Source organism: Bubalus bubalis, chromosome 3, assembly GCF_019923935.1.
Source record: "Bubalus bubalis isolate 160015118507 breed Murrah chromosome 3, NDDB_SH_1, whole genome shotgun sequence".
Lineage (NCBI taxonomy): Eukaryota > Metazoa > Chordata > Mammalia > Artiodactyla > Bovidae > Bubalus > Bubalus bubalis.
The window spans coordinates 28,136,791-28,151,058 of NC_059159.1; the positions used below are offsets into that span (position 1 = coordinate 28,136,791).

A 14,268-nucleotide genomic window follows, 5' to 3' on the forward strand; every position below is an offset into this window, starting at 1 on the left:
GGGGCCTGGCTCCCCTCTGCAGCCACACCCCTATGGGTGGAGTGCCCACACCGCCTTATCACAGGGGAGAAGGCGTGTGCATGTGGCTGCCTATGGCCTGAGCAGAGTCCTGTGTGTGTGCCCCAGCCAGAGGGGCCACCTACTGTCTGCGTTCCCTGTGCTCAGGGAGGTCCCCCAGGACCCTGGCTGTGGAGCGCCTTGGAGCAGGAGTGTGGAGTTCAGTCTTGACTTTTCCCCTTCTTTTTTAGTGGAAGAAGCACTGGTTTGTCCTTGCTGATCAAAGCCTGAGGTTCTACAGGGACTCGGTGGCTGAAGAGGTGAGTGTCTCAGGTCCATGCTGTGTGCTGATGGGTGGCCCAGTCCAGCCCTGGGGCAGACTCTGATGTTCTGGGACTGGCTTCTGCTAGAAGTAGGCTCTCCAAGCCCTGCTTCAGCACCTGGGATGGGGGAGCTTCAGCAGCTTTTCTTGTCTGTGTTCTGTGAAAAACACTGAAAGATGTCTCATTTTAAAACTCAGGATGAGCAGTTTTCTTCTTTCTACATGGAAATATTGTGGTGAATTGTCTTGCAAAGAACCAAACTAATTCATCTTGTCCCTTGTTTTCTGGACAAGGATGGGATGTGGCAGGTGAACTTGGCAGCCTGGTTGAGAGCCCTGGTTCTGTGGTTGAACACCAAACAGAAGGGCTTTTTCTTCACCTACAAAAAAACCTCTTCTGAGTTTGGCATTCTGTTCCTGTACCTTTTCCCTTGCTTCCCACTCCAGGAATCTTCTTTGGGAGATACACTCCCAAATGTGAATGATGTTAGTGGTTCTTGTGCCTCTGTAAGCCCAGGCGATAGAGGCTGGTGGGCAAGCAGATGGGGAGTAGCGTGGGTGCCAGGGGCCGCAGGAGCACATGCAAGTGCTGGGTGGTTCTCACAGTGTACTTGGTGGACCCCTGGAGACCCGTCCAGGGTTTTATAACAAAAATAGTGCTGTAAGACTATGATGCGATTGACCTCTCCCCTTGTGCTGGCCTTTGTGCTGATGGTGGGTGCCTTAGCCAGCCAGGCTGCAGGCGCAGATAGCCAGTGTGTCCTTCACTGCCACACGTTTACAGCCTTACAGAAAGGGCCTTCACAGGACAGGAAAAGTGCTGATTTACTGGTCTCAGCCTTCAGCACCCGCCGGAAGCTGGCAAAGTCCCTTGTGCTGCTTGTCCAGGCGTGACGCCACCTCGTGGGGAGCACCCACTGCAACCACGCTGCCCTCTGCCATCCCCCCTCCTCGCGGCCCACCATCTCTGCTTAAACACCAACGCACAGATGCTCACTCGATTAAATAAACCGAGTCTCTTCCTCCAAGGAAAACGACCGACAGAACTGTTATCAATGATTCAATTTGAGATTTTAAGAAAAACTGGAACTTTGGAAAACTTGTGTTCATCGTCTCTCACCTGACAGCGTCCCTGAGCCTAGACTCCTGATGAGATAGGCAGTGATGACAGTGGACGGCATTCGCTCTGGAACAAGGAGCACGCCGGTGTCTGGGGACTCTCCCAGGAGACGGGGCGTGGGTCAGAGGTCCATGCACAGAGCAGGGTAGAACCATGGATTTTAACATAACAGCAAGGACAGAAAGATTCCACTATGCAGTTCACCTTTAAGAAACTACCACTTGTCAAAGAAGAACAGCCGCAACTGTCTGAAAAGACTTTTCCAGCCTGAGTCTGTCTGAGGCCAGGCCCTCCTTATACACTTCAGCCAAAAGCTGCCAGCAGACTAAGTTCAGAGACCCATGTGAGAATCTAGCTGTCCTCGGAACTTAGGCATTAAAGGCAGGTGCAAAAATCTCTGATTTTTTTTCAAAATTTTTTTGATGTGGATCATTTTTAAAGTCTTTACTGGATTTGTTACAATATTGCTTCTGTTTCGTTTTGGTTTTGACCACAAGATCTTAGCTCTGCAACCAAGGATTGAACAAACACCCCCTGCATTGGAAGGCAAAGTTTTAACCACTGGACTGCCAGGGAACTCCTGCAGGTTTTTTAAAATAATACTTTTTATTTATGAAATGGGTTTGTGCTCTTAAATGACTAAAAATTTTTATTTTTCATTTTTTTTTTCAGTTTCTAATATGGCAAATATCAATAGATAAAACCCCCATGAGCAAAAGCTCCTTGGGGCCCTCAGTTTTTAAGAGTGTGAAGGAGGTCTGAGAGCCCCAGCCTGGGTGTCCCGGCAGGATGGGGGTGGGGGCGGCACGGATGCTTCCAGATGGTGTGTGGTCGGCAGCGCCTGCGAAAACACCTGTCCAGTAGCCATAAAGCTCGCGGGACCCTGACCTTTACCTTCTAAGTCTCACCTCCTCTGCAGGCCGCCGACTTGGATGGGGAAATTGACTTGTCTACGTGCTGCGATGTCACAGAGTACCCAGTGCAGAGAAACTATGGCTTCCAGATCCACGTGAGCGGGGTGGGGCTGGGCAGCAGGCTGGGCGTGAGGGGAGGACCGTGGGCCTGACGGGCGGGCACCTCATCCTCTCCTTTTCTCTGCCCTGTAGCTCCCCACCCCATCCCCACTCTGATCTCAGCAGAAAGCAGACGCCAGCATCGCTCCCTCGAGGCTGTCTAGAGCCTTTGTAGTAATAGGGTCTTTCTTTCAGTAGAACAGGGACAGTTGGAAAGAGGTGAGGTATGGGGAGTAAGAGCAAAGGTGTTGCTTCTTCAGCTCTCAGGGCACTAGCTTCCCATACACCTACTCTTTGCTCGATGTAGCCCCTCACCAGAGTCTTTTCTGCCCCACAATCTTGTGAAGGACTCCAGTGTGCAAGGTGCTGTCCCATTCTCAAAAAAATTATTTGACTGGACAGATGGAGCAGTTCTCACTGGCAACTTTATCAGAGATGGGGGTTCAAGGACTATTCAGGGGTAGCCAGACAAGGTGAGGGCACAGACCCCTGGCTATGCCAGCTGGCTGATGCCCACTGCAAGTCTTAAGGGTGCCCCAGACCCCCCACATGTCATATAACTAGCTGGGAGGACTCAGAGCACAGGGAACACTCTACTTAGAACTGCAGACACACTCTAGCAAAGGGTACAGACTGGGATCAGCCCGAGGAAGCACCTTGTGGAGAACTGTACTGAACACGAAGTTTTCACATCCTCAGGGGCAGTCTCCCTATTGGTGCTGACGTTTGGTAATACACAGAGCTTCCAGCCTGGGGAGCTTGCTCGGGCTTAGGCCTGGCACCAGGCCCAAGTGTGTCCAGAGTGTTCATAGCAGCTTCATAACCCATCAACTGGATCATTATCCATGTGGTCAGGCAAGCTCCAGCCCTTCCCCCAGAGGCCAGCTGACACCACACAGCCAGGCGTCTCCCTCCCACACGCCTGGTCCTTCCGGCCTGGCTGGCCCCACTCTGAACCACAGTGGTGCAGGGCAAAGGCCAGGCCTGTCCCTGTGTGCTGTGCTGTGTTCAGTCGCTAGGTTTCCCGAATTGCATGTGGATCCTTTACTGACTAAACCACGAGGCAAGTCCAGACCTGTCTTTGGGAAAAGCTAATTCTTCCCTCCTGAGAGCGTGAGGTGTGCGATGGGCACCCAGCAGCCTGCCAGCTGCCACCCTGGGCTCCCGGGCTGGGACTCCTCTCCTGACCTTTGGGCCTAGATCCAGCATGTGGCAGTGACCAAGGTTAACCAAACTCAGAGAAGACCGAGTTCCGACCTGAAAGCCAGTGAATTCATTAGAAGGAGAAATCCATCCCCCAGTCTATTGGGCTGCAAGGCATCTGGCAGGGCACTCCAGCTGTGACTTGGGGGCTCTGATGATTCCCTGTGCCCATGTCCTGCAGGAGGGAGAGGCATACTCAGTGAGCTAGACCCCTAGCCGCCTCTGCAGACAGTGCTGGGGATGGTGCTAAGTTCCTGCTCTCTGGGCCTCGTGCTGAGACCCCCTTCCCTCAGCTCCTCCCATCAAGAGCAGCTCCTCTGGGAGGGGCATCCTGGGGGTGAGTCCTTCCTGCGAGCCCTTCGGGGTCAGCGAGGGGCACTCATGGCTAACGCCTTGTCTTCCATGCAGACAAAGGAAGGCGCCTTCACCCTCTCTGCCATGACATCCGGAATCCGGAGGAACTGGATCCAGACCATCATGAAGCATGTCCACCCGACCTCTGCCCCGGATGTGACGAGGTGAGCCAGTCAAGTGCCCAGGAGGCTCAGCGCAGCCGCCCTGTCCCTCTGTCCGTTACTTGCACTGCCCCCACCCCCTGCCAGCCCTGCCCAGTGCATGAACTCCCTGGGGCCTGGGTGTAAGGCATCTCTGGCCGCTGAGCCCTGGGTGGTCAAAGGCAGCACCAGATGCTGTGTCCACAGGCCCCTAACCCTTTTCTTGGTCTTCCTGCCTCACTCCTGCATCTCCAGGATGTCTGTGCAACCAGGACAGATGTCCCTTTGGAGCTTTTGGTGCAAGGGGGCTAAGGGGGGGATGTTCCTGTGTTCATAGCCATGCTCGGGAACCTCATCATTTGCCCCACACTTTCCTCCCGCCCTGATGGTTAGAAACCTGCTGTTTTCATTTCACAAAAAGCAGACAGGACAGGATCTCTGCATGTAGCTGGTTCTGTGACAGCCAGAAATCTGCTGCCTTCACCTCCTGGCCTCAGTGTTTTCACTGGTCCTGAGAGTTTCTCCCTTACACTTTTCCCTCCTGTAGTCCCAGTGCTTCTCAAGTGCCTCTCTTGGGTTGGAGGCCATGCCTGGTGGGTGGCCCTTGTGCCCACAGAGCACTCACGTCTCTTCCTGGGGGTGGCTTCACACCTTTGCCAAGTCCTGCCTCCCGGCTGGTGACTTACATTTTTGAACAGTCGGGAAGGGATCCTAAAGAGACTCTCCTTTCTACTCCTTCTCTCCTGTGCTGACTCTATTCCTTCTTTTGTTAGACGAACAGAATATTTGGTTGTTCCTGAGTCTGTATGACCAGGAGCAGAGGCCAAGGCCCTCTCTGGACTCTCTGAGGGACCCCACGTGGCCGGTCCAGCTCCAGGTGGGGGGACGTTGGCCTCGGGGTGTCACAGAGCAGGTGTGGGGCTCTGGCCTCAGAAGCAGTGTGGAGGACGTGCTCAGGCCCACGTGGCTTGGGACAGGTGCCTTCCCTCCACGTCAGGGCCGCAGCGTCCTCCTGACAGGAAGAGACTCCAGTGTCACTGGTCTGAGCCGAGGTGCTTGCCTCAGTTTGCTCTGTGTGGGGGTTTTTACACTTTGAGGAAAAGATGATTTTTTTAGTGCAGCTAAGCCATGCATGTCCCAGGAAGGTATAGACACCAGAAGTTGTAGCTCAATCCATGTGCTGCAGCCCCAATCTGGTGGGGTCACAGGGGCTTCCTCTCCAGAGAGAGTGGCAGAGAGGTGGTGTGATGTCCTGACCATCACACAGTTGAGGCCCTGGGCCAGCTTGCAGTTTGGTGTTGTTGAAAGGTCCATCCTGCAGAAGTGTGTCCAGGCATGTGGTCCTGACCTGGAAGCCCCCAGGACAGAGGGTACCTCTTCCGGAGGCTCCTTGTCTGTGTAACCTGGAGCACCCCAGCCCTAGCCCTTGCCACTCAGGGGCTTCCCACCCTGTGCTGAGGGCTTCAGTGGGACCAGAGGCTGAGGGGGAGGTCTCGGGGTCTTGTCCTCAGCCACAACTTAACGGTTGTGGGGGAGGGGGTGCACCCGGCTGCTGGGCAGGCAGGGGTGTCCTCCACCATCCAGCCCAGGTGGGCCACCCAGTCTTCCTGAGTCCTGACCAATGAGCCCCTTTGTGGTGCTGGCTCGTGGGAACCACCTAGGTCAGCCAGCTCACTGGCCCACAGGTGGTCCCAGGGCTGTCACACCAGCCACCAGGGTGGTTTTTTAAAACACGGACCTGACTGTGTTCCTTACCTGCTTATTGAAAACCCACAAGCCTTGAGGAAAGTAGCTGCTCCCGTTCACTCTGTCACTGCCGGCCCAGCACACGCTTCCCTCCCATATGGCCTGGTTTGGATGGTGGCTGTGCCCAGCAAACCTGACAAGGCTCTCAGACCCTAGCATCACCCAGCAGGAAACCTCTGGGCCGTTGTCTGCGGCTCCTTCTCTGTCGGCAGGGCTGAGCCCCTTGGGATTCCCTCCAGGGACCGCAGCTGAGCAGGAAAAGCACATAATGACAGCAGGGGCTGGGCCTGGTGGTGGGGGCCCCACCTGACCACTGTCTCCGGCCCCTGCAGCTCGCTGCCGCAGGTGAAGGCCCGGAGCAGCTCCCCCTCAGAGACGAGGCCGCTGGAGAAGCAGGACGGGGAGCTTGGGGAGCCCGACCCTGAGCAGAGGAGGAGCCGTGCGCGTGAGCGCAGGCGCGAGGGCCGCTCCAAGACCTTCGACTGGGCCGAGTTCCGCCCTATCCAGCAGGCCTTGGCCCAGGAGAGGGCCGGTGGCCCTCGGGCCGAGGCGGAGCCCGGGGAGCTGGAGCGGGAGCGCGCACGTCGGCGGGAGGAGCGGCGCAAGCGCTTTGGGACGCCTGACGTGGAGGGGCCCAGTGCAGACGATGCGGCCCTGCGCATGGAGGTTGACCGGGGCATGGGGCCGCCTACAGCTGCGGAGCTCAGGACCCAAAATGTGCATGTGGAGATCGAGCAGCGCTGGCATCAGGTGGAGACCACCCCCCTCCGGGAGGAGAAGCAGGTGCCCATCGCCCCCCTGCACCTGTCCTCTGAAGACGGCAGCGACCGACTCTCCACACCCGAGCTGACCTCGCTGCTGGAGAAGGAGGTAGTGGCCAGGACGGGTGGGCGGGCTGGCTGACTCCATGCAGCCCCCTTCCTTGGCCCGCTCTGTGCCCAACAGTGTAGGAGCCGTGGGCCTAGGCCCAAGGGCTTGTAGATCCCTCAGCAAACCAGCCACACAGACAGGTCCCAGATAAGTACTGGGGGGAGGGCTGGGTCAGGGGGAGGTGCGCACCAGGCCTTTCCATAGACCAGAGGGGTGGGTACTGCCATTGAGAGCCAGAGGTGGGGGTGGGGTGGGGTGGGGTGTGTGTTTCACCTGCCCTGTTTCTGGGGTACACTGGCGGAGAGGACAGTGAACAGGCAGGCTCCTGTCTGGGCACAGCAGCCTTGCACCCTGGGTAAGCCCGGAGGGGTGTGCATGGCCGGCCTGCCTGCTGATTCCGATGTGCTCTTTACTTTGGGGTCTGATGAAACCATAGGCTGGGTCCTTCGCCTGCCTTCACCTCTTGTCTTATTTTGTTAGATTCATGAGGCTGGTATTTACCACTAGCGTCAACATTTTTCTATGACTGTTAATACAATAATAGAGGCAAAACACAGTAAATTAACAGTCCAAAATCAGATTGCTCTGAACAGCTGGACTGCAGGTCAGCAGGCCACACACACTGGACTCTGAGACTGTTTCAGACAGCAGGGTTTGATACGAAGGTCCTTGTGCCAGTCAGCACAGCCTGCAGCTGGAAGGGGCAGGAGGCAATGGCTGGACTCACAGCTGCTAGGAACCACAGTGAGAGGCCGCTTGCTTCTTGAGGACCCATCCTCACCAACGTGATTTTATACAAAATACATCGTGTCCAGCTGGTCGAAGGGGGTTCTGTAGGAGCTGAGGTAGAGCCTTGGACAAGGCCTGCCTGGAGCAGCACAGGCCTTTTTGGCCATGCTGAGGACACCCAAAGGACCCAGTGGGCAGTCTTCCCTCAGACACAGGCATGGAGTCCTTGTTCCTGTAGGGCCTGGCCTGGTGCAGCCCCCAGCAGCTGGAAGCTAGTGGCGCCCATGCAGATTCACAGCCTGAGCTGAACCGTTGGTGCAGTGTAGACCTGACAAGTGCACCTGCCGGCGAGCTCCACCATGCTGGACCAGGAGGACCACAAGGGCCATGCCGCGCTGCTCCTGACCACTGCTGCCATCCTGGTTCACACGTGTGTCTTTTTGCCTGCAGTTGGAGCAGAGCCAGAAGGAGGCCTCAGACCTTCTGGAACAGAACCGACTGCTGCAGGACCAGCTGAGGGTGGCTCTGGGCCGGGAGCAGAGCGCCCGGGAGGGCTATGTGCTGCAGGTAGGGCTGAGGGGCTGCCACCCTCTGGGCACCCATGGGCTTCATGTGCAGGACCCAGGCAGGCTAGGAATGTGCAAAAACCAGTGCCAGCCTCCAGGATCCTGTGTAGCAGGAGCAGGTGCTCTGGACAGTGTGCTTCTGCTGCTCATGTAACATTGGGAGAATCTGATGAACCCTCTACAGCTAAGGCTCTTTTGTTTTTTAATAAGATAATTCTGGTTGTCTTTTTCTTCAGCTCTCAAAGAGCCCAACATACATTTATTAATCAGTGTCACATGTATGCAAGTCATTTCTAACTTCACAAGAACAGTGTTAGTCTCCTTTTACGGAAGAAACTGAGGAACAGGCAAGTGCCTCCTTAGGATCAGCCTGTGGCAGAGCTAGGACTGGTCCCCTCCCCTGACCGTGTCTGTGCCCCACCCACAGGGCAGCCTGGGACTGTCCACTCGCCTGGCAGCCCCACTTCTTACTTTCTGCCGAGCCTGAGGTTTGAGGGGGAAACATGGCTGCCCAGTCCCGAGCCAAGAGTCCAGACCCATCGTCTCCCGCAGGTGTCTCTGTGTCAGAGTGCCAGTCGCCAGGTGGTCTCAGGGAGCTGCAGGTGTCTCACCAGGCAGGAGGGCATCTGGGCAGGGCAGGCTGATGTGAGCTGCGAGTCCTGCAGTGCTCCAGGCCCTACTCCAGTTCTGGGGTACAGCACTCCGCTGCCCCCTGAGCAAATATGTGGTGGGGAGAGGTAACAGATGAGCTCCAGGAAGAGCAAAGCAGGATGGTGGGACTGAGAACGTGAGTCTCGTCATCCAAAGCTGAGGGCGCCAGATCCTGCACCCTGTCCCCCAGCACCAGGTTCCTTGTCTGTGTAGACCAAGACACGGTCCCAGAGGGCCCCCCAACTCTCCAGGCCTGAGTCGCTGTGATACGTCTCTGCATTTGCAGACTGCAGCACAATGGTTTCCTTGGTCCGGTGGACCTTCGGGGCAGTCTGTCTTCCTGCCCCCTCTGCAACACCCTCTGGTGGACGTTTTTTCTGCTTTGCTTTTCCCCGGCTTTGGCCTCAGCCCGAGGTGCCCCATGTGCCCTGGGCCCTCCTCCCAGCCTTCAGCCATAGTTGTTGCCATGCCCAGTTCAGACCCTGAGGCCCTGGGACCTGGTGTGGGGGCACCCCTCTTTCCTGCACATGTCACTCCAGGACTTTCTGGGACATCTGTGCAGAGATCCTGCAGGTTTGGGGAGCACCTTTTAAAACCCCAGTTGGGCTGCCTGCCGACATCAGGCCGAGAAGATACTGGCAGCAGATTTTGCACATTGCTAACCTCAGAACCCACCTGTGTCTGACCCTGATGGTTGCATGAGCCTGCCCCCAGGCCAGACATGTTAATACTTCCCTGCCAGGTCAGAGGGCGGTTACTCTTAACCTCCTCTGCTTTCACTGTGCTTATGATCTCAAGGCTGGGTGAGCGAGGAGGGCCTCTGGGGTTACGGGTGAGGACGGTCATGGTGGCGGGTGGGCGCCGTGCTGCCAGCCGGGAGGAGGAGCTGGCACGTGTGGCCGTGGACTGTCTTTTAACTTACGTAACTGAGTGTCACACCTGTGGCTTCCCCGCCAGCATACCTCCAGGGAGCCATGGGCAGGCCAGTTCTCAGGCTGAGCTGTTCTCACTCCCTTCGTGTTCTTGTTTTTTCCTCCATTAGTTAGTTCTGTGTATTTTGCATGCCTTTCAGTTTGAGGAGTTTCGTTTCAACTGTTTTATTTTCTGCACGCTTCACTTTGTTATTTTGAACTCCACAAAGGTTTGTTTGTTTTGTTAACTCTCACGTTTTACTCCATGGTTTCCGTTCCCCCTCGTTTTGTCTTCTTGCAGGTAGAGGTTAGTTCTTCCTGTCACTGTGGAGGACGGGCGCCACCTCCCACACGAGTGTCTCGGATGTCACCTCACTGACGTCCACCAGCGGTGCCGCCCTTCCTTCTCCTGTCCCAGGAGGAAGGGGCAACGTGTCGGGTGCTGCGCTCTTGTGGGGTTTGTGGTCTAGAGCCATGTGCCTTTTGTTTTGCAAAACAAATGATGCTCTGTTCCCGCCCCCGCCTCCTGCCAGAGTCTCTCGTCCCGCAGTCTTCGTTTGCTTACCACTCTGCTCCATTATTCAGTTTTGTTTGGTTTATTTCTCCTAGAGGCTTTGCAGTTAGAGCTGTTTTGATGTTACTGTTCATGTTTTCTGTTTATCTGGAAACAGCTGCTTACCAAAAAATTGAGATGATTTGTTAGTTTTTTTTAAATGGGGAAAAAAAATTGCAAAGGATAAAAGACAGACCCACAAAGGAGCCTTTCTGTGGTTGACCCTGGCCAGAGGTGTGACACTCAGAACTGGGAGGCCGAGTGTTACTAACACGTGTTTCATCGGTTTTTTTAAGACCGAAGTGGCCACCTCCCCGTCCGGCACCTGGCAGAGGCTCCACAGAGTCAACCAGGATCTGCACGGCGAGCTGGAGGCCCAGTGCCAGCGCCAGGAGCTCATCACACGGCAGATTCAGGCCCTGAAGCGCAGCTACGGGGAGGCCAAGGATGCGATCCGGCATCACGAGGCCGAGATTCGGAGCCTCCAGGTGCGGCTGGGCAACGCTGCCGCCGAGCTTGCCCTCAAGGAGCAGGCGCTGGCCAAGCTCCAGGGCGAGCTGAAGCTGGAGAAGGACAAGGTGCGCGAGCAGCTGGAGGAGTGGCAGCAGAGCGAGGCCGCGCTCAGCGCCCAGCTGCGCACCAGCGAGCGAAAGCTCCAGAGCGCAGAGGCCCTGCTGCTGGGGAGGACTCAGGAGCTGCGGGACCTGGAACGGCAGCAGGCGCTGCAGCGGGACCGGCACAAGGAGGTACAGCAGTTGCAGGAGCGCATCGCCGACCTCAGCCAGCAGCTGGGCGCCAGCGAGCGGGCCCAGAGGCTGATGGAGGAGAAACTGCAGAGGAACTATGAGCTGCTGCTGGGGAGCTGCGAGCGGGAGAAGCAGGAGCTACTGCGGAGCCTGGCGGAAGCAGAGGACAGGGCCCGCGCCTTCGAGGGGCGGCTGCAGGAGCACGAGCACCGGGTGGAGGCGCTGCAGGAGGAGAAGCTGAGCCCCAGGTCCGAGGGCAGCGAGGCGGTGCAGCGGCTGGAGGAGCAGCTGGAGATGAAGGAGGCCAGCATCCAGAAGCTTGCCGAGCATGTGCAGAGCCTGCGCGATGAGCGCGACCTGACGCAACAGCGCTTCCAAGAGCTGCTGGGCCGTGTCACCCTGTCCGATGGGGATGTAGCTGCGCTGCAGGAGAAGCTGAGGGGAAGGGAGGCTGACTACCAGAGCCTGGAGCACTCCTTCAGGAGGGTGGCCGGCCAGCTCCAGGGCGCGCACACGCGGCTCCAAGAGAAGGAGGAGGAGCTGCGGCGCCTGCAGGACGCACACGAGAAGGCGCTGGAGAGGGAGGGGCGGGGCCTGCAGCAGGCTGTGCTGGGGCCATCCACCCTGGGGAGCAGCGTAGATGAGGCAGACGGGAAGCTCCAGGCAGAGGGAGAGATCGAACAGCGAGTGGCCACAGAGTCTTTGGAGGATGCCGAGGACAGCCTTACTTGTGTGGGCCTTCAGTGCCAGACTGCCGGCATGCCTCTGGGCCTGCCCTGCTCGGGGCTGGAGGACGTGGCCCCAGGAGAGGAGGAGCTGGGGGACAGCAGCCCCAGCAGAGACGAGAGCACGGTGCCCCTGAGGTCGGAAGTGTCCTCAAAACCTGACCAGGGGGCACCTGGCATTAAGAGGCAAAGAATCCGATTCTCCACGATCCAGTGTCAGAAGTACACCCACCCTGACGGGTGCGAGAAGACCGGAGCCAGCAGTGTGTCCTCAGACACCAGTCAGGAGCGCTCACCCTCGGAGGAAAGTATGTCATCGGAGGCTACCCCCAGCTCACTCCCCATGCCCAGTGACCCGGACGCTTACCTGTCCATCATCCACTCCCTGGAGACCAAGCTCTACGTCACCGAGGAGAAGCTCAAAGGCGTGACAGCAAGGCTGGAGAGCCAGCAGGGCCAGAGCCAGGAAGCGCTGCTTGTGCTACACCAGCAGTGGGCTAGCACCGAGGCGCGGCTCTGCGAGCAGCTCCGAGCCAGCCTGCTCCAGGTCACCGCGCTGGCCGCCCAGCTGGAGCAGGAGAGACAGGCCAGGGCGGAGGTGGTCGAGAGCCATGTCGGGGAGCTCAGCGACTTCCAGGTGAAAAACAGCCAGGCCCTGGCTTGCCTGGAGAGCTGTCGAGAACAGCTGCAGTCCCTGCCAGGGGACGCAGGAGCGGGGCCCTTGGCTGGTCTGGAGAGCCTGCTTGTGGGTGCTGTCCAGGCCCTGCGTCCCCAGCCAGCTTCCACGGGGGAAACAGGCTTCTTGGAGGAGGAGAAGGAGCCATCCCAGCAGCTGCCACACATGCTGACGCTGAGCGAGCAGGAGCAGCTGCAGCTTCTCTCTGAGCAGATAGCTCTGGAAGCCGCCCTCATAGACCAGATTGCAGACTCGCTACGGAACACAACGTTGGACGTGTCGCAAGTCTTCCTGGAGATCTCTCAGTCAGATCGGTGGCGGCTGGAGTCTGAAAGTGCTGTGGTCTGTCCGGGGGCCCCAGCAGATGCCTGGGCCAAGAAGGTGCTGGTGGATGGAGAGTTCTGGAGCCAGGTCGAGTCCCTGAGCCGGCACCTGGAGACACTGGGCGGAGAGGCAGCCAGCGCCTTGGGAGGCAGGCAGCCGGGTGCCCAGCCAGCCCCAGCCCCTGCCCTGGCTGACGCCACATGGGTCAGGGCTGAGCTCAGTCTCGCCGCGTGCTCGATGAGGGAGTCCCTGCACCGCAGGCTCCGGAGCGTCCAGGAGACCCTCCAGGGGACACAGGCGGCCCTGCAGCAGCACAAGTGCATGCTGCAGGAGGTCCTGGGGGCCTACCGGACCCCTGCCTTTGAGAGGGTGATGCAGCAGGTCTCGGAAGCCCTGCAGCTTCCACTGGGCACCAGAGACGGTGACCAGGTGTCCTGGGCCGGGCACCCGCCGGTAGAAGCACCAAGTCATCAGGACCCAGCCGGCTCCCTGGCTTGTCCCTTGTCCAGCCAGAGTTCTGGAGTCTTAGCTGCTATTCAGGAGGAGCTTGCCCTGCAGCTGAAAGATAAGGCCAGTCTCCTGGGGGAGATTTCTGCCTCCCTAACCTCGCTTCCCTCTGTGGAGGCACTCGGGGACTGTCGGAAGCTCCTGCAGGCATCCCAGCATCTCTCGCGCCGTGCTTGTCTGGGAGGCCTTGGCCAGTATTCTTCTTTATTAGTTCAGGATGCGATTCTTCAGGCTCAGGTGTGTTACGCAGCCTGCAGGATCCGGCTTGAGTATGAGAATGAGCTCCGGGGCTACAAAGAGTCCTGGCTGGGCCAGGGGGCCCCCTACCAGGGGCATGAGCAGGCCTTGGGGGCCCTGCAGGGGGAGTCCGAGCTTCTCCGCAAGCAGAAGGGCGAGTACTTGGACGAGATCGCCTTCACCCAAAGGGAGAATGTGGAGCTCCAGACCAAGGTCGCCCAGCTGGACCAGCAGCAGAGGCATCTGGAGTTGGTGCATGGCGAGCACTGTGCGAGCCTGGCTACCCCACCAGAGCGGTCCAAGGAGGAGGTGGTCCAAGTGGAGGGCCTGCTGCAGGCCGCATGTGGCGGGGTCTGGGGCCAGCCTGACGCCGGGGCCAGGGCCGAGCAGGACTTGGGGGGGCGGCCTGTGGAGCAGGTTCAGGCCCTGGAGGCCAGGTTCCAGCTCAAGGTCCGGGAGCTCCAGACCATCCATGAGGAGGAGCTGCGGGCCCTCCAGGAGCACTATTCGCAGACCCTGCGGTGCCTGCAGGAGACTCTTTGCCACTACCAGGGCCACCCCCCTTGCGGCTCACCGGCCAAGGGCGAGGCCGAGTCCGTGGCGGGGCTGAGGGAGCGTGTCCGGGAGCTGGAAGCGCAAGTGGACGTCCTGCGGGAGGAGCTGGAGCATCAGGACCCGGCGGGTGGCGTGGCCTCCCTGCAGGAGGAGCGCCAGAGGGACTTGGAGAGCCTCAAGGTCTCAGCGCGGAGCGGTCAGGGTGCAGCTGGGACGGGGTTCTCAGCTCCAAAGGCGCTGTTCCCCCTCAACTGCCTGTGGACGTAGGGGGTCCCAGCAGAGCCCGGTGGGGGCCCCCCCTCACCTCCAGGCCATGCAGACCT

The 14,268-nt window shown here is 58.5% G+C and overlaps 1 protein-coding gene across 11 annotated transcripts in view; it reads left to right on the forward strand.

The window, feature by feature from the left end:
* Positions 1 to 14,268, forward strand: part of LOC102394952 (myosin phosphatase Rho interacting protein) — a 92,889-nt gene that overhangs the window by 64,581 nt on the left and 14,040 nt on the right. For 8 of the 11 annotated variants that reach the window (XM_044939139.2, XM_025280401.3, XM_044939137.2 and 5 more), the window contains 6 exons: positions 249 to 317; positions 2,359 to 2,448; positions 4,064 to 4,173; positions 6,228 to 6,765; positions 7,945 to 8,061; positions 10,472 to 13,216. In XM_044939139.2, coding sequence (XP_044795074.2) covers positions 249 to 317; positions 2,359 to 2,448; positions 4,064 to 4,173; positions 6,228 to 6,765; positions 7,945 to 8,061; positions 10,472 to 13,216 — 3,669 coding nt within the window. Of the gene's footprint in view, positions 1 to 248; positions 318 to 2,358; positions 2,449 to 4,063; positions 4,174 to 6,227; positions 6,766 to 7,944; positions 8,062 to 10,471; positions 14,126 to 14,268 lie in introns of all 11 variants that reach the window. The other 3 variants (XM_025280408.3, XM_025280409.3, XM_044939134.2) reach the window with 2 other exon arrangements.